Source organism: Peromyscus eremicus, chromosome 1 (assembly GCF_949786415.1).
Source record: "Peromyscus eremicus chromosome 1, PerEre_H2_v1, whole genome shotgun sequence".
Taxonomy (NCBI): domain Eukaryota; kingdom Metazoa; phylum Chordata; class Mammalia; order Rodentia; family Cricetidae; genus Peromyscus; species Peromyscus eremicus.
The window spans coordinates 175,371,799-175,392,335 of record NC_081416.1 but is presented as its reverse complement, the minus strand read 5'-3'; the positions used below and the strand labels follow the sequence as shown (position 1 = coordinate 175,392,335).

Genomic DNA, 20,537 nt, shown 5'->3' with positions numbered 1-20,537 from the left:
ATCCATTTGCAAACTTGAACATTTTTTCCTATTATGTGGATTTTTATTCACCCAGAAGAACTGAGGCTTAAGGTTTCAACATTCAAAATTATAGTAATATATTTTTAAAGGACTTCAGACTTCAGAAATATTAGTCACTGAGCTTTAAGGCTTCTTTGGGATGATTGCATTTGGGGTTCTGTCAATTTGTTGGGATTCAGCACATTTTGATATAAGACCACAGTCTTTGGGCATAAGACCTCAACATGTGGATATCAGGGGAAACAATTCAACCTAACAATCAGCGTGCTTGGAGAAATTCATTCATAATGACACAAGCCTTTAATCCCTGCACTTTAATCCCAGAGCAAGCATTTGCGAGTTTGAAATTAAACTGGACTACATAATAGTTACAGTACAGCCAGGGAGACATAGTGAGACAATGTTTTAAAAAACAGAACAGCAGCAACAACAAGACAGTAAAGAACAGACCAAAAACCAAAATGGATTCTTGAAGTAGTGAGACAGCTCTGGGCCCCCAGTACTGATTACTTTGAAGCCATAGAATTGTAGTGCAAGATCATTGTCTACAACCTAATGAGTTTGTGAGTAGACCTGGCTAACAAGGCAGCCATTTGCAAAAACAAGCAAACACCAACAAATTAGAAAAGCAAAGAATAAAAGACAGGAAAATGTAGACAAATTTCTAAAAAGTCTTAATAAGTAAGAAACACAGAGCCAAATATAGGAGTAATAGCCGAAGAGATCAGAGAATTAGTGAAAAGCCACTGACTACCCTTTAGTTCACCATCAAGTTGTAGTTTCCTACACCAGAGAGCTTCATCCTGCCTAACCTGCACTTTTATTACTTTCCTGTTCTGCTTTCTCATTGACTCTAAGACCAGCACATGTCTTCCTAGTCACTGCCTGTCTATACAGACATCCAGGTCTGTATGGTTGGTACTGGGATTAAAGGCTTGTGTCACCAGGCTTGACTGTGTCCTTGACCACACAAAGACTCTGCCTGCCAGGTCATCGCATTAAAGGCTTGGACTACAACTGCCTGATTTCTGCTCCAGGCTCCCTATGACTTCTGATCTCCATGCCAACTTTATCTATTAACATACAAATAGAAACCACTTTTGAGCACAATTAAAGTATCACCTCAGGGAAATCCACATGTTGTATATACATTTTAAGGGCACCCTAAACTACAATCCTCCTCACATATCTATTGTACATCATGTAAAACAAGTCAAACATCTTCACTTTGTCCATAGAGATGAGCCCAGGAAAGGTTGTCTTTTCTATGTTGTGCTTCAGACACCTCCTGGGCTCTTTTCTCTGTGTGTCTCATTCCACTGCCAAGGCTTTACCTTATTCACTGCAGCATTTGAATTCCAAACCCTCTGGATATCAGAAATTTTTAACCAGTTTGGAATGAGCTACACGTCAGAAGTCATAGTAGGTGAATGACAGTCTTTATATTCCTTTCAGCATGTTACTGTCCCCTTTCACTGCAGTGACTGACTATGCTTGCTTTGGATGTGTTCTCCTTCCATGTCATAATCCAGGATTGCATAGAGATGCAGAGCTGGGGGCTGAGGGAGGATTCCATGTGTAATTCAATCAGAGGGGCAAGTGTCTTTCCCATTTGGTTAGCTTGTTTTTTTCTGCTCTAGTGAGGCTTTTCACTGGTCTTCCTACACTAGCAGGGTGTCCTGGGACTGGAGACCCTCCAGTCCACTTAATGATTGATAGGATGAAAGTGTTGACTGCCATACCCACAAGCAGGAGGTGTGGTCCAATCTTATTATCAAGTGATAGGCATCTCAGATTGAATCACTGAAGCCAAGCAGTATAAAAGGAAGTCAACTTGAACAGAACCTCAGATGAAGAAGAGCAGTGACCTGGAGACACATCGGCTCCTAGTGCCAGCTGGAATCACTGGAGAAATTCACTGTAGAGACAAGTAACTGTAGAATAGGAACATTTGACTTCTTTGTTGCTTGAGTATGTGTGTTTTGTGAATATTTGTGGGGTTTGGGAGATGCTGCTTCACAATTTTGGGAGATCTCAAAGATGTAGTGTGGTCTTTTGGAACTTTCTGATCAAGGGTTTAACCATTAAAATTCTGAAGGATAGCCATATGCTTTTTTTTATAGACTTGTCTTGGCTGTGCTGTGAGTTAAAGGTTGTTGGTCATTCAAAGTTTTTCTTATGAAAGTTTAGCTTTGTGGCTCTTTAGAATGGGAGACAAGGGTGAATCTTAATATTTGAGGTTCAGCATCTACTTCACCTTTTATAGGGAAGGAACAGATGGTCCTGTGCTACTGAACACCTTGCTGTTCTCTTCCTTCAGGTCTTCCCATCATCAACCTAGGATGTTTCTCTCTGATGAGTCATGTACTGTTACAGTCACATCTCTTTGTTCTGGTTCTAGAATAAATTGTGTAGGACTCTATTTAAGTATTTAGTGTCAAGAAAAAATGGAACTGTGTTTATTGGAATGTATCTGGGAACCATAAACTCATAGGGAGTGGCACTCTTAGGAGGTGTGGCCTTGTGGTAGAAGACTGAATGAAACATGCCTTTAATCCAGACCTTGATGTGGAAGGCACACCTTTAGTGTGGACCACACCAACTGGAGTAATTGAGTCACTATTGGGGTTGGATTTGAGGTCTTTTTCCCAAGCTTCAATCAATAAGTAAGATTATATCTGTTGATGTCTCAGCTCTAGCACCACCTCTGCCTTTCTGAGGTCATGTTCCCCAAAATGAGGGACTGAACCTCTGAACTGTAAGTGAGCCACCAAAATGAAATGTTTCCTTTATTAGAGTTTCTGTGATTATGGTGTCTTTCACAGCAATAGTAAATCCTCAATAAGATAGAAACCATCTGTGATAAGACTCTTAGTTGTTATTATTTAATTATGTTCATTTTAATTTATAGCTTTAACATATTCACCAATTTCTTAAATAGATCTTCAAGTCACAAGAGAGATACTTGACTGAGAAAGTTGAATTTTTTGAGGAGTCTCAACAGAATGGCTTCCCAACACAACTCCTTTGAACCCCAGTCACCAGAAAGTGGCCTTGTATTAGACAATAGGAACTTCATTCCAAGCCAGGACACTTCTCTACAGTGGGAAGAAGATATCTGTAACTCCTCAACTGCTCAGCTCAACTGTCCCACAAATGACAATGGTTCCTGTGCAAAGCATGAGCTGCAAGCAATCTTGAAGTCATTTACCTCCTGGTTGAAGCCAGAAAAGCATAGCAAGGAGCAGATGATTTCTCAGCTGGTCTTGGCTCAGTTTCTCAAAACTGGGCACTACAAGGACAAGTCTATCTTGAAAGAGAAGTGGGAATCAAATGGCAGAAACATGGGGAGATTCATGGAGAGTCTGACTGATGAGTGCTTGAAGCCTCTTGTCATGGTGAGTACCTTGGTTGAGAGATGGTTAAGTTAGCAATCAAGACAGTCATTTATATTTGGGGAAAAGTAAGAAGATGTAGTTATTTTATATGTGAGGCTGTCCCACTCCAACAAAATATTTACAATGGAGATTATGTATTACTATAAATGTGGGCTTAAAAGTGCAAGAAGGCATGGCTCTTTTGACTGATACAATTATTTAAATTCTTTACATGGTGTTAGGGAGACTGGGAGATGATATTTGAGCAAAGCTTGTAAGTGTTTAGAATAGAGACCCTGGCTGGGATTGGAAGATGGCTCATTTAGTTAGGTGATTATATTGTAATTATGAGTATTTAGTTGGAATTGTAGGACACATTTAAAATTCTGGCTCTCAGACCTAGCCTGTTATTCCAGGACCTGGGCTGTGGAAACTGGGGATCTACTTGGCTTAATGGTTTTCGAAATTGTCTACTACATGCCATTAAGTTCCTATGTAAAAAACTGAATGTGCAGGAATGTAGAATATGATTTCTGATGCTGAAATGTGGCTATTAAATGCACATTCAACACCAACACATCCCTAAGAAAAGTCCTGATGAATAATAAAGGGCTGCAATTCAAAGTTTTAGAACTGAAATTCTTAATTTGGATGTAACTACATTGAAACTTCTTTAAATGTCTAGGTCTGCATAATTCTCAGTTACTCTCAGAAATGGTCAAGGTGGTGACATTTTTCAAACACCGCATTCATACATTTCTAAATGTCATGGTTGAAATAACTTCTTATTGCCTTAAACTTTTAAATTTGGATATTAGTTGGTTTGTTTGGTTGCTTGGTTAGGGTTTTTTTTTTTCCCATTTGGGACTGAGTTTTGTTCAACTGGCTTGAGTAGGATTCAGAGGAATTATACTTTCCCAGCACTTCAAGTACTGGATTAAAACTGTCCACCACCACACCCTGATGTTTATTTCAGGTTTTCACTCTATGCACACATTGTCATTTTAGTTTGTTTTATCCCACATTTCACTCTTTTGATTTTGTTTTAAGTGATCATTTCATGATTGAAACTGAATTCCAAATAAAATGCTGTCACGTTCCTAACAGCAGAGACAGCATGTTTAGGTGGAGACAATATATGTGTTAGAAGTGTTTTAGTCAGATGTGAGTTGTACTAAGGACTTAATAATAGAAAACAACATCCCTTAGAAATAGAGCTATGATACTAAGGGCATCATCAACCAAGGGTTTTTATCTAGAGTTAGTATTTAAATTTAGCAACCAAAAATATAGCTATTGGAAATACAACCCACTCCCACAGCAAAGTGAAGTGACAGTGTAAGAGATAGGGACCACTGACAGACTAATGGCCGGAAGCGGGGGATGGGAAATCCTCAGCTATCTGGGAATGAAAATGTCAGAGTTAATCGCATGAAAGCAGAAAGTTACAATTGCCAATATGACACCAGGACACCAAAAGGACATCAATTACACAGTTACTGTAGACATCCTAAGAATTTCAGAAAAAAACTAACTATTACTAATCAAAGGCTGAATAAGGAGCTTCTAGCATAGCAGCCATCTTTCAGACAAAGAATACAGAAATATTAAGGGTTCTGGGCACTGATTAATAACTATAGATCCTGGGTGCAAGAGAAGGAGGAAAAATAAGGAGCTACAAATTAAGGAGATACAGAGAAACACTAGCCATACAACTCTTTGTTAAACAGAAAAAAAATATTAGAACAGATAACACCCATCAATTAACAGAGGAGGCCCTAGAGGTGTAAGCCCCACAGGCAAGTCTATGTCAGAATTTTTACAGGCTCCTTTGGGTCTTCTCGATCTCCAGACTACCTCCCTCCTTGATATGTCCTACCTAGCCTTGGTGTCTTCTCAGTAAACCAGCTATTTCATTATAGTTGCCCTAGATTGGGTGGAATGGGGACACTCCTTGGAAAAAAATGAGAAGCCTTTTTTGATGGAGTAAGTCTCTATTTTCTGGATTGGAACAGGAATACCTTTCCTTGTTCAATGCATTGACCAGGTGAAGAATAAGTTGTGGCTAGACATTGCAGAAACCTAACCTTACCTTTTCCCTTGGTACAGTGACTCAACACTTGCAAATACATTGTGAATAAGGACTTTAGAGAATATAACTTGTGAATGACAGAATAACACCATTAGAGATGAGAGATAGACAAATGACCTAACTCATAGTTCAGTGATCCTGTGCAATCAGTTAGAGGACAGGTTTTCACTCATCCACAAATCCACAGATTCATTGGTAATGGTCCTCTGGCTTTGTTTACAGGTTCACGTCTCCATGCAGGGGCAGGAAGCCCTCTTTTCTAAGAATATGTCCTTAGAAGAAACCATCAACCTTCTGAAAGGGCAGCAATCAGCAAGAAGTTCAATACAAGAGAGTGCAAGGACACCCTTGCCAATCCCCCAAGACATGTTATTGACAACAGGTAAGTGTCAGGAAGCTGCACAGAGGAAGGGTGTTGTGTCGGGATCTTTTCTGGGCACAGTTTCATAGACTGTCTTATTTCCACAGGACATGAAGACTGGGAAGATGGCCAAAACAATGGCTGGAGCACTAGTGATGTAAATGATGGGGATAGACATCCTGGAAATGAGATTGACTCCCTTTCCCTTATCCAACAAGTTCAGTTTAATGAACCTAAAGACAGAAGAGTTTCTGATGGAAATCCTCTGGATTTAAGCAGAACAAGTCAAGTCACCTCTAGGTACCAGGAAGAAATTCATAGAGGAACTTCTTCTGAAGATGTCCCTATGGAGGTACAACCAGAGATGATCTCCAGTCCAGAGCAGACAGAAGACTGCCAGAATCATGATGCAAGCTCCACACGTGGGGGTCGCCAAAAGAGACCCCTCAGAGACCCAAAGACATACAAATGTGAGGAATGTCCCAGAACCTTTAAATATCCCAGTAGACTTGCCACCCACCAGAGAATACACAAGAAGCAAAAGTCATTTGTCTGTAAAACATGTCATAAGGGCTTCTATACTCGCTCAGACCTGAGAGTACATAAGGTCATACACCAGGAAAATAAACCTTTCGAATGTAGTACTTGTGGAAAGTCTTTCAGCAATCAAACCAATCTGAAAGCTCATGAGAGGATTCACACAGGAGAGAAGCCCTACACCTGCTCCCTGTGTAACCGTAGCTTCCGCCAGTCATCCACATACCACCGTCACCGGAGGAATTGCCACAAAGCAGACTGAACTGTGTACCTTCCTCACCAGATGATAGCAGGGCTCCAGCTTACTGTTTCATCTGTAGATGAGGAAGCATGTAGCTTCTAAACAGGAAGTAACCATTGAAGACATGATTTGTAACTTCTGGATTGTTCCATCTGTCTGTGTGGATAAAGAAGATGAGTCTGTTTTATGTTAAGTAATATTTTTCTAAAGCATTAAATAGCTTATAATTTCTGCCTGATATATATTAAATAAATGAATGGAATTGTAATACAATTGCCTCTCATGTATATTTTGTGTGGCTTGTGCTTGTGATTTTGTGAGTTTTTGTCTGCTTTTTTTGCCTCAGGTCCACAGCATGAGTGGACAATAGAGGACTGTGTTGTCAGTTCTTTAATTTTGCCTTGTTTGAGACAGTGTCTTTCTTGTTAGGAGCTTTGTACGTAAGTATGTCTGGTACTACAGATTCCAAACATTCTCTGCTCTGCAGCCCTTATCTCTACAGGTTCATGTCAGTGCCCTGCCATTCCCTCTGACTTTGATACCCCATTAAAGTTTCAATCCCAAGTCTCAGGCTTGCAATGTAAATGCATTGCCCTCCCAGCCATCTCCCATGCTATGAGTGATTACTGCTTAATGTTCAAGAATGTGCCCCCACAGGTTGGACAGGGTCCTGATGTAGAGTAAAAAGCTTCAGTTGCTCACAGTGGCTCAAACGAGCCATCCCTATCAGTTCCATTATAGTCCCACTGTAATCTTCATAGCTCTATCAACAGGTCCCTAGAAACTTGTGGAATAGAGGGGGCTGTGTGGATGCTGACCTCACGTAATGACAAATAGAAGGCAATTGGCAAATGTTTTCAATGAATGAACTTTAAAAGTATCTTACAGAAAGGAAAAAGGACTAATATGTATATAGTAAAACAGGGTTCTGTGCAGAGTTGAAGACAAGCATAGGCTGATTGAGATGTTGGCATCTGTGTATGTGTTGGTGATTTCCAGGTTGAAGCCTAGCTGAGTTCAAGTAACCTGTAGACGTGTTGTGGCAAACCATGATATCCCCCTGATGTACGTAGTACAGCCTTACAGCTAGCCACCAGGAGCCTTCAATTTATTAAAATACAGAATGAGCTGACATAAATACCAATACAATTTATACATTTTGACTCTGAAGTTCTTTTTTTGTTTGTTTGTTTTTTTCAAGACAGGGTTTCTCCATGTAGTTTTAGTGCCTGTCCTGGATCTTGCTCTGTAGACCAGGCTGGCCTCAAACTCAAAGGGATTTGCCTGGCTCTTCCTCCCACTGTGCTGGGATTAAAGGGGTATGCCATCTCCACCTGGCCACTTTGAAGTTCTTATTGTTGGCATACCTTGTGGCTGATCCATTCCCCAGCATTTGGCTTTCTGATCGCTTTCCTTATGATATGTTCTCCAGTCTTGTTTTTTTTTTTTTCCTCATGAGACTTGTAGATTGGCGGGATTTAGTCTCTCAAGATTTCAGTATTAAAGATTCCTGGATTGTGATGGTGGGTATTTCTTAGCCTTTTCATCTTTAGAGATTGTAGCCTTTGTGGGATTAGAGAATTTTGGAATAGAACCACAGTTTTCCATATGTTTCTAAATGAGGTCATATCCTAGGTTTGGGGGTTAAGACCTGTACATGTGAGTGTCAGAAAACAGAATTCAGCTGATAACAATGAGATATCCTGATGGCATGGAGCATTCCTGCACCATAGTACCTGGGAGATGTGGTCAGGAGGATCATAAGTTCAGTCCTTCTCTGCTACATAGTGTGTTCCAGGCCAACCTTGCCTACATGAGAGCTTTTCTAAAGACAACAAAATGAAAAAATGACACACACCAAGTAAAATCAAAGGTTCAGTATTTGATGCCCATTGTGGCAGATGTGTGTAATCCAACATTCAAATGCACTTGTTCTCAACCTGTGGGTCTCAACTGCTTTGGAGGCCAAGTGACCCTTACACAGGCATCCTATATCCTGCAATAAGCTATTTATATTACAATTCATCAAAATATCAAAATTACAGTTATGAAGATGCAACAAAAATAATTTTATGTTTGGCTGTCACCACAACATGAGTAATTGCAATAACAAGTTAGTGTATTATGAGTAGGATAGAGAATCAGTGTTCAAGCAGTTGAGGCAGAAGGATCCAAATCACAATGCTAGTGGGGACACATGCACTAATCCTGTGTAATCAAACCAACAGTAATATTTGTCAAGAAATATACATGTGGACAATACGGCTATCTCAGAAAGACCGTTTTAGGGTGAAAAATCAAACTCATTAATCTGGCCATATTTTTCTGCCACAAGTGCCTATAATCATAAGAACATTTAAAGGGAAACATATGTAAAATTTCTTGAAGATAAATCACATGAGAACTTCTTTGTAACATAAAGTGTATCAGAAAAACCATGCTGATTCCACAAACTGGGATTCAGAAGGAAGACTTAGTTCTTCATTTTGCAAGAAAATCTTAACTCTCAGAGACATGAAGTATCAAATATTGATGAAATTCCATTGGATCTAAGAAGGTGTAGTTTATTGCCTCTCATATGTAGACACTACAGTTCAAGTGAAGTGGCTGGTCTGACAATGTTGTGTAAATATGGATGGAAAAGGGTCACCTTAAGAAAACAGTCAGGACACACCCTCCGAGACTGCAACTTTTTCCTGAGACAGAGCCTGCCAGCACCCGACGGGACTAAGAGGTGAGTCTTTATCCTCATACCCGAAAACACGTCCCACCCCTTAGGCTTTGGGCCGAGGGGCACAACCCTATGCCCCTACACTCTCACTCATTGGAGTTCCAGTTTCAGGCCAGTTGGTAGGCAAACCTCCTGCACACAGGTCAGACTACTCCCATCCCCCATCACACCCTGTAACCCAAGCCCCACCTCCTCAAATCCCACCCACCCTCTGGGACTGCAACTGTTTTCTGAGATAGAGCCTGCCAGCACCCAACTGGACTAAGAGTCCAGTAGACAGGCAGACATCCTGCATACAGGTCACACTACCACCATATACCACATGGTAAGACTGCAGCTGCTCATTGAGGCAGAGCCCAGTAGCGCCAGTTGGACAAAGAGCTGATCCCTGAGACAAAAAGTTCATCAGCATCGACTAGACCAAGAGCTTTTTTTTTTGATTAGACAGGATTAGGGTATGTGTCCCCACTAGCATTGTTATAGTGGCAAAGCCCATATTGTGTAAGGTAATCTAATAAATAATAATAATAATAATAATAATAATAAATTACAAATGTAAATGTATCATAATATATCTATATCTATATCTAATATATAATATATATTAGAAATCATTCACTCAAGAATTAATGAAAACAATATTTTTCTTTTTATTAATTAAACATATATTACACTTATGATTTGTTATATATATAAGTATAAATATATTTATAATATATGGATATATAGATATAAAGCCTGAAATCTATCAGGCTGATGATCAAGACTAACCATCAACAACAATCTGTGAGATTTTTAATCACAGTGATGATGCTGTATGCATAGCCACTTAGACATGTGTTGCACGAATCTTAAAATGTCTTTTAATAAAAAGCCCAGGCCAGATATTGGAGTAAATGCTGAAAGATCAGAGAGACAAAGGAAAAAGCTACTGCCATATCTTACCTCTAGAACTCTTCAGCCTAAAAAGCTCTAAGTCCTAACTCAAAAGTCTCCAGCAAAGAAAGTCTTTATTTCCTGTCTCATCATAGCTTATATCCCTTTTTCTCCCAAGCATTAAGGGGGTGTATGCTTCCCATTTACTGGGATTAAAGGTGTGTGCCGCTACTGCCTGGCTCTGTTTCTCCCCTAGACTAAATCTATATCATAACTTCCAGGGTGACTTGACCTCACAGAAGTTCATCTGTAAAGCCACCTAGGTCCAAACATTATATTCCTTGTCCTCCTATCACCTTATCTTCTGAACCCCTGGTCCCTTCTCCCAAGACTCTGACACTAATGAATGACTTGCTTGCCCATTTCTCATGGGAACACACAGGAGAACTTACACATACCCAGAAGAAATGCACTCAACAAATAAATGACATACATCTCACCATTTTTAAAAATATTGTATGCAATTGTTATATCATTATCCACAGTGGTTTTTTTTAATGCTTTTTAGAAAATGTCTTGGAAACTTCAGTCAGGTATATAATGAAATATGAGCCTTTATATATCCTCTATTCGTTCACTCCAATCCTTCTTGTATCGCTTTTCATATGACCCATCTCTAAAATCCCGTCATTCTTTTTGATAGCGTATAAGACTATTTAGTGCTTCCTAAACAAGCATGAGTGTAGGATCATCCACCAAGTGTAGGAAACCTACCAGTGACTACAAACTCCAAAGATAATGATTTCCCTTATCCAGTAGTTGTCAACTGCCAATAGCTCATCAGTGAGGCATTGGACCTGAAATGCTTCTGCTCCACTTATGCATAGAATTAAAACTAGTATTATAACTAAAGACCTCTGTATGTAAATCATGAGTTTAAAACTTTACAGCTCTGCCCAACGTCAGAGTTGCAGTTGTCTTTCAAAGGATAGTATCACAAAGCACCCAAAGAAAACCCTGCAGTTTCTTTGCTTGCCAAGTATCCTGAAAAATGGCTATGTCTCAGGGAGTTTGTCACTCTGAGCATTGCACCCCCTCCCTCTTATTTCAGACCATGGATGCTTGGATTACCATGGTAAAGGCTATGCTCTTTATCATCTATTCTAAGAATGTGCTGTGAATTTTAGAGTTCTGAAACTTTTCTCAGCATTGCAAGGAGTCTTCTGTTAGAAATGTATGGATAGTCAGACAAGAGAGGAGTTAAGAATGAGAGCTGAAAAGAAGATGTTGAGAAGCAGTAGAACATAGAGAGATGAGCAGAGAGATCAGAAGCTTACATAAAATAATAAAATGAATGGACTGAAAGAGCATGGTGTGCGTAGATTTATTCATAACCTCAGATAAGTAGAGTTTTCTAGCTGTTTGTAGGTTCTTCCTTGCACACCTGGAGAAAGCTTTGGGTGCTGGACTTTAAAGCCTTTGTTAGTGAAGGGGGTCAGGAGGTCCCACTACTGGCTGAATATTAGCTATTGGTCACAGATGGCTTCTGGGAGACAAAGTGTCAGATTTCTTTGAGTATTCAACTTTAAGAGGCTAACAGTGTTTCCATATGTGTCCCTGAATTAGGCACATACTATATTCAGTAAGTAGACTCAGTGTTTGTTTTGAAGACATGAGATTTGGAGAGAATGCTGGGGGAGGGTATGAAAAGTAAACTGAAAAGTAGACAAAGGAAGTGCAACGAACTAAAAGGCATACACATCTATGAAATAATCAAAGAAACATTTTAAGTAATAAATTATATAAATCTGTTTTAAACTAATTTGATTTGTGATCAAGAAGTCAGTGAAACCTGTATTCACTGAGATAGAGAAACTTCACTAACTTTCTTGTGAAACAGACCTCAAAGTTTCTAATGCCATCCACAAGAGACTTAGACTTGAGGGATCATGAAAACTCAATGCCTCCTAACCACACTTTGCCTCTGTGGAGATATTCACCAGAACATCTTAAGTATCTTTGTTAATGAGCGTCTGGAAAAGTTTCATGAATTATTTTGTCTCCCAAAGCCAACACTGTCATTGTCACTGCAGATGAAATGAAAATTGCAGTTCTGGAGGGAGATGAGGTCACAGACTTCTATCTCAGGTTTGACATGACTCTCTTACAAGTGCTTCTTAATCCTCAGTATCTCTCCTATGACCCTACCTTCCTACAGATGATGAAGCCTGGTGAATACTTTGTATTTCAGGTTGGGTGGAATATCCATCCGAAGGGCGAGGTCTGCATAAGTGCTTATGTCTGGTAAAGGGAATCTGTGGTAGAACCAGGTCTGTTGAACAGAGAGAGAAAGCACAGGTATAATTCATTAACTAAAGAGGGACTGAGAAATATACACATTTTTTAACATTGTTTCCTCCTTGTTGGTTCTTACTCCTATGTAAGGTCCCCACTAAAGATAACTGTGGGTAGAGTAGGATAATGCAGGCCAACTGTGAAGGTACTGAAAGACAATTGTAATAAGTCAATGTGATAATTTGGCCTACCTTCCATGAGTGTTGATTATTTTTGAAGTATTATTATTATGAGTGAACTTATCATGATTTTTTTTCTGATAGTGGACAATATAGTGTGACTATAAGAAGCACACAACCATGGGAAGGTCCCAGATGTGAATGTTTCTGGAGTTAAAAAGTATTCTTATGTGACACTACATTTATCATCTGGTTATACAGGCAGTGGTAACTTTGTGTTGAATGGCCAGTGCTAAAATAACTGGTTTGAAAACTCTTTCTCTTGAACTTGGAAAGGTAACATGGAATGGAAGGTAGAGTGTAACTATTGGGCAATGACAACCTGGACCGTAATAATTCTAAGCTAATCAACACAGTATGGAGAGTAGGATAAATTTTTCTATTGACTTATTACAATAGTCCTTAAGCACCCTCACAGATGGCCTGTGTTATCCTGGGGTATCCACAGTCACTGAGTGGGGGACATATATTACAGTAAAATCACAGGGACTGCAAACATTTAGGTATACGTCCATATTTCTCAGTCACTGCTAAGTTATGGTATTATTCTTGTGTCTTCTCTCTCTGTTTCATGACCCGTCCCGCGGGCCACGTTATTTGATGAGACCCGAGGAGGCACCTCCTGAAAGATCAATGGGGGTGAGAGAGAAAGGAGACCAGGCGCGTAAAGGAAGACAAAGTCAGTCTGAGTTGCGTCAAGGTCTCGTTTATTGCAAGGGGAATCAGGTTTATATATGCTAGGAGCTAGGAGAAGTAGATAGGGGTATGGAAAGTTACTAGGAGGAAGTTAGGGTAAGGTAGGGTTCAGGAAAAGGTCTCTTTGTTCCAAGGCCTGATCAACGGACCATACAGCAAACCATTATGTTTCAGGGAGTAGATCAAAAGGTACATACTGTGGTTTTGTTGAAAAATGGTTGCTATTGAAACTGTTAACGGAAGATTGGGTACACAGCTTTTTCGAAGAATGGTTGCTATTGAAACTGTTAACGGAAGATTGGGTACACTGCTTTTTCCCATGAGAATCAGTTAGGCTACTTGGCTCCTGACAATTCCCCCTTCTTTCTATAAAATGGCCAAAGCAGGCTTTGGTCATAAATCGAGAGGGCCCCTGTCTTAGGCTATATGGGGTGCAGTCCTGTCTGGCAACGTGCCATGTTGAGCCGGTCTCTGGCGACCTCTGTACGTTGTGCTCCCAGCACAGGCCCCATACTATTCCCGTCATTGAGTACCCTCTAGCTTTTAGTTATAGGGGTTTTTAGGTTCGTAGGCCACTGAACCTGAGCCTTTCACCTGTTTCAATAGTTTCCTCTCGAGTTTCTGTCCGATGGTAATGTACTGAAACAGTTTTTGATAGGGCCGAATCGATCTGATTTTTGATGAATTGTGTTAGTCGTTGAAAAGCCCAAGGACCAAAGGTGAGGAGGAGAAGGAAAATGATCAAGGGGGCCAGGAGGGTGGGGATCAGAGTAGAAAGCCAAGGGGACCCCTTTAGCCAACCCTCAAACCAATTGTTTTGATTTTTAAAATCACGTTTTCTTTGTGCTAATCTTTCTCTTAATTTCTCCATTGATTCTCTAACTACCCCAGTGTGATCAGCATAAAAGCAGCATTCTTCCTTCAAGGCTGCACATAAACCTCCCTCCTTTAAAAATAGTAAATCCAGACCTCTTCTATTTTGTAACACAACCTCAGAGAGCGAGGTTAAAGACTTCTCCAGGGCAGAAATGGATCTTTCTATGGCCTCTAGGTCAGTAGTCATAGCCATTTGTAACTGCATAAGGTGGTTGCTCTGCATGAGGGCAGCAGTTCCTGTACCAACTCCTGCAGCAATGCCTCCAATACCTAACAATAGGGCAATAGTCATAGACACAGGTTCTCGAGTGTATCTGCCTCTCTGCTCAAAGAATTCCATCACTGAGCTTTCTTGATGATAAGTGACACGAGGCCATAACTGGACCATCACACAAAATTCATGGGAATCATCAAATATCTGAGCAGATATGCAAGGGGTCAATCCTGTGTTACAGGCCCAGTAGGACCCGTTGGGTGCTTCGAGATAATAGCTCCCTTTATAGGGTGTCAGAGTTTGTTTACAGAGGTGACGAAGGGTTGATGGAATCTTGCCCAAACAAGAACCTTGTCCGGAGACTTCAGGGAGTGTTAGTTTATGTGGCTTAGTCTGACACCTATTGCTCGGGGAAGTTAGGTTATTGGCAGTAGACTGAAAGGCGATTCCTTCATAATAAGGGGGACTGGAGGTAAGGCAGAGCCAGCAACCCAAGGTTCTGCTTGGATTTGTGGCATTTAGGGCCAGATAAGCTCCCTGGACCAAATTAAACAATCTATCTCCTGTTCCTCCAAAAGGAGTAAGGAGAGTGTCATTGCTGGAGTCTACGATGGTAGTCACGGTGCCTATATGGTAGGGAAAGGGACGAGGATGACGTGAGGGGGAAGGAGGTGATGGCACCTTTTCATGATTGGAGGGAACTTTTTGGTCAGAGAGAACTACATTGGGTCCTACCGACTGTGGGTACAGGTCTTCTATTGTTAGCAAGATCTTGAAAATGACTCCTTTATCTGTACCATCAAGATACCAGCGGAGTCCCCATGTTTTTCCTGAGGGCCATTCTCGATTCGCCCTACCCTGAGGGGTGAAGGTTATGTTTAAAGGTAATGATAGCCCTGGATTATAGGCTGTCCCAGTATAGGGGCCAAAGCAAAAACGTCTATTCGTGCTAGGCTTACTGTATCCCCTTGTAACTGAAATAAGGTCCCAAGATGAAGTTGGTTTCCAGTAAGCTGCCCCTGTAGTTTCACAACCCCATCGAGCACAAAAGAAGGTCTTGAATCCTCCACATCTAGCAGCCGTGGCTCGGCTTCTACCATCCTTAGGGCAGACATAAAAGTCAGATTGTGCTAACCTACAACGAGCTGTAGGACTAACACAGCCTGGGGCAGTCATCATGGCAGGGTCATTATCATGGAATGTCCCACAAGGGCTTGTCCAAGTGGTTTTAGGACTATGAGGAAATTGATTGCAGTTTGGAATCGTTTGAACCCCTGTACCATTTAACTGGTGTTGGCCAATAGTAGGTATATCCCAAGAATCCACTCCTGCAGCCAGCTGACAGAAGTCAGGAGTGAGTGATGGCCACCAGGAATAGGGAGCATGGTTTGCAGTAATGCTCCAGACCTCCTCCCCTGTTACTGTGAAAATTCGCCAGGTAAGCTTTTTAATAGCATGGGGGCTTTCCTTGGAGATGCAGGAGAGGGGAAGGGGGAAGAGTAGTAAGCAAAGGATGAAGCAGGGGTTGGTTTTCCAAGGCTCGCGATGAACAGGTCCTGCCATTGAGATGTCCGTGGCTCCCTTTATTTTCCAAGCTGGAGGCATTTCTGAAAGAAAAAGAGAGAATTTTGTCTCAGGATTGTGTCCTGGACATAACAGTTATTTTTTCCTTAATCTAAGGAGGCAATCTGTGTAGAGTAAAGCTTAATCAGTCTTTCTGGTAGCCAACGAGCCCCATTTTCCTTGGAGTCATAAATACATGCAGACCCCTTTCCCCAGATTATAACTGGATCAGGACCACTCCATATTCCAGTTATTGGATCTTTCCAAAGGGCCTGCGCATATCCTTGTTTGGTTTCTGGGTGCCAGTGTCGCTCAGCCGCAGATTTTCCAAAAGCGTCCAATGTCAGAAAATTTAATACGAATAGGGCATGAGAAAGCAGAGCTTTGTGGTTTCCCTTAAGGGGAAATAATGTCTCTTGTGAGCTAAGTTTATTAAGAGTATTTTTTAAAGTTTGGTGAGCTCTCTCCACGATACCTTGGCCTTGAGGGTTATAGGATATTCCAGTGATGTGTTTAATTCCTAATTGTAAACAAAATTGTCTGAATTTGCTACTAGTATATCCTGGACCATTATCAGTTTTTATACATTTCGGCTGACCTAGCACTGTGAAGACATGTAACATATGATTGATAACATCTTTGGTGGCTTCTCCACTATGAGCAGAGGCACAAATAAATCCACTGAAGGTATCTACAGTAACATGTATAAACTTTAATTTGCCAAAAGAAGGAACATGGGTGACATCCATCTGCCATAGTTGTCCAGGAATAAGCCCTCTGGGGTTTACTCCATAATGAGGTTCAGGTAAGAGCATCAGGCAATTTTTGCAGCTTTTTACAATTTCCCTAGCCTGTTCTCTAGTAATTGAGAACCTTAGTCTCAAAGTTTGAGCATTGAGGTGATGAAGGCGGTGCGCCTCACGAGCAGCTGCTACCTGATCATGTTCCAAATGAGAAATCAAGATAGAACGCGTAGCAGAATCGGCAAGTTCATTTCCCTGAGCTAGGGGTCCAGGTAGGCCTGTGTGGGCACGAATATGGCCAACATAAAAGGGTAGTGACCTTTGTCGTATTAATTTTTGTAATTCAGAAAACATTTGAAAGGTGGGAGTAATGGGTTGGATTACTGGGACCATTTCTAAAGCCTGTAAAGCCCCTACCACATATCTACTGTCTGAATACAAATTAAAGGAACAATCTTCAAAATTTTTAAAGACAGCAAGGGCAGCATATAGCTCCACCAGCTGAGCTGACTTAAAAGGGGTTGTCATAACATTCTTTTGGCCATTGAGGACATAAGCAGCTTTACCATTACTTGACCCATCTATGAAAAGCACAGGGGAGTCCGGGATGGGCTCCATTCGGGTATTTTTAAGAAAAACAAAAGAAGTGAGGGAGAAGAATTGTAGGAGTTTGTTACTGGGCATTTGTGTGTCAAGTTTCCCTTCATAGGTGCAGACAAGAATGGCCCAGTTAGGACTACGGGTGCATAACCATTCAAGTTGCTCTTTATCATATGGCATAACAATAATATCAGGGTCATGTCCAAAGTATCGAGTGGAGGCTTTTATTCCTAACATTATCAATTGGCAAACCAGGGAAGGATAAGTAGGAAGGATTTTTCTTTTAGTAACAGGAAGATGTACCCACAGTAAAGGTACGGACTCTTGCCAAAGCAGGCCTGTAGGGGCAAAATCTGTAGAAAAGATGATCAAATACAATGGGAGAGTTGGGTCAAAATATCCCGTGTGTTGTTGAGTGATGGCCGTTTCAACCTTTTGTAACACCCTCTCTGCCTCCACCGTAAGGTATCTAGGGGATTGAGGGTCGGAGTCTCCTCTGAGGATATCCTCAAGGGGGCGTAACTCTCCCTTGGTTATTTTTAAATAGGGTCGCAGCCAATTGATATCCCCTAAAAGCTTTTGAAAATCATTGAGACAACGAAGTGTATCTTTTCTAATCTGGATTTTTTGTGTATAGAGGAGGTCCGGGTGTAACTCGAACCCTAAAAACAGGAAGGGGTATTGGGTTTGTATCTTCTCTGGAGCTATATGAAATCCTCGGTCCTGAAGTGTGATAATTATCTTTTGAGCTACATTTTGTGTTTTTTCTTCAGATTTTCCTGCTATTAACAAATCATCCATATAATGTATAATATAAACTTCAGGGTACTGGACCCTCACTGGATCTATAGATTGAGCTACATACTTTTGGCATAACGTAGGGGAATTGGCCATTCCTTGGGGCAATACTTTCCACTGAAATCGAGGGTTAGGCCCAACATGATTCACAACAGGTATAGAAAAGGCAAAGCGTTTGCAATCCAGAGGATGCAGGGGGATAGAGAAAAAACAATCTTTAATATCTATGACTATCTTAAAATATTTTTTGGGAATGGCCACAGGGGATGGCAACCCAGGCTGTAACGCTCCCATGGGGACCATGGTTTTGTTTACTTCCCTGAGATCCTGCAATAGCCTCCATTTTCCTGTCTTTTTCTTTATCACAAAATGGGAGTATTCCATGGAGATGTGGAAGGTTCAAGATGCCCTTGTTTTAACTGTTCCTGCACCAACTGAAGGGCAGCCTGTACCTTTTCTTGAGGCATCGACCACTGATCTATCCAAACCGGATCATCTGACTTCCAAGTTATTTTATCGGCTTGGCGTGCAGGAGGAACAGTGGTCCTTAGGAAAAAAGGTCTGTCCCCAATCCCCTTTTATCCAGCTTAGGGGTGAGCATGATGGGCTGAGTTCGTCCTTGTTCAAACTTCCCCAACCCTTTGCCAGGCAAAAAGCCTGTCTTTAGCATCATTTGGGTCACTTTATCATTGGGACTCATCATAATAACCCCCATTTGTGTCAAAATGTCTCTTCCCCACAGGTTGGTTGGCAACCCCTCAACTATAAAGGGCCTTATTGTTCCAGTATTTCCCTCAGGGTCTTTCCATTTTAAAAATTTAGAGCTTTGTAATGTATTTTGAATTTGGCCTATTCCCTTTAAATGTGTGGCAGTGGGTTCCAGTGGCCATGAATCAGGCCAGTATTTTTTTGCTATAATGGTAGCATCAGCGCCTGTATCAAGAATCCCCGAAAATTGCTTCCCCTCCAAGGAGAGGTTGAGTATAGGCCGGCCCTCTGTTAATTGTTGTACCCAAAATATATCTGAAGATCCTGGTGTTGAGTGACCACGAGTTGGACCCTTATGGGGGAATTGTCCAACCATTGGGAGAGGAAGGGCCTGTGTGATGCGGTGGCCTGCGGGGATGGTGATAGGACCCCGAGACGCCATGGCCAGGCATTTTATCTCTCCTTGATAATCAGCATCTACTATGGAGGGAACAATGGAGAGCCCTTGTAATGAGCTGGAGACTCGGCCTATAATTAGGAAGAACATACCAGGCGGGGGAGGGCCAAGGACCCCAGTTTCTATAATCACTGTGCCCTCTTCCGGAGTTACAACCCGGGTGGTGGGGGAACAGAGGTCCAATCCTGCACTTCCTGGTGTGGCTCGGGATAGGCCTGAGGAAGCTGAGCCAAGGCTGTCTGGGGCAGCGGGGTCCCCTGTTCCTGATTGTTGCGGAAGGGGTTGTTGGGATTTACACGGGGTTGTAATGGATGGGTGGGGCCCCGAAACGGGCCCCGCATCCCGTTTCCCGATACCGCAGACAATGGCTGGCCATTAATATCAGTCCTGGAATGGCAGTCTTTGACCCAATGTCGCCCCCTTTTGCATCGAGGGCAGAGCCCTGGGGATAGATTGTTTAGATTATTATTAAAAGAGGATCCTTCACCTTGGGTGCCAGGGCACTCTCTGGTGAAATGTCCTGGGCGCCCGCATTTGAAACAGCTCTTGACTCCATAATTTGGCCCTCTAATGGGCACCTGAAGCACGGCACCTATGGCCATATTAATGGATTTAGAGATCTTATGATCAAAGGAGTCTACCTCATTACATAGCTTGATCATGCCATTGAGATCCATGGCCTTAGTTTTGCCTCTTAAGGCTGCTCTGCAGGCTGCATTGGCATTTTCTATGGCCAATTGTTTAACCATAATATTTTCTAACCCATCATCTCCCAGGATTCGTTCAGCCGCTTCTAGTAGCCTGGCAATGAACTGGGCATAAGGTTCATTGGTGCCTTGGACTATCTTAGACAGGGAAGTAGTGGCTGTCCCTGGTGCAGGCACAGCCTGCCAGGCAGCCATCGCTGCCTGGGCTGTTTGCACCAGAAGCCCTGCTGGGAGTTTTTGTTGCTTTTCCTCTGTGGCATACTTGCCCCTTCCCGTAATTTTATCTGAAGACCATGAGGCCGTCTGGGAGCCTTTTTTATTTATGACAGCCTGTGTTTCAGCTCTATCTATAAATTCAGCCTTCCAGGTCAAAAATTGACTTCGAGTTAACACTGACTGTACCAC

The 20,537-nt window shown here is 41.7% G+C and overlaps 1 protein-coding gene across 1 annotated transcript; it reads left to right on the top strand.

Moving 5' to 3' along the window:
* Nucleotides 1-3,026: 3,026 nt before the first annotated feature.
* Nucleotides 3,027-6,650, top strand: LOC131898844 (zinc finger and SCAN domain-containing protein 4-like). The gene is made up of 3 exons (XM_059250117.1): nucleotides 3,027-3,419; nucleotides 5,713-5,872; nucleotides 5,959-6,650. The coding sequence occupies exons 1-3, from the start codon at nucleotides 3,027-3,029 to the stop codon at nucleotides 6,648-6,650; spliced, it is 1,245 nt and encodes a 414-aa protein (XP_059106100.1).
* The last annotated feature ends 13,887 nt before the right edge of the window (nucleotides 6,651-20,537 follow it).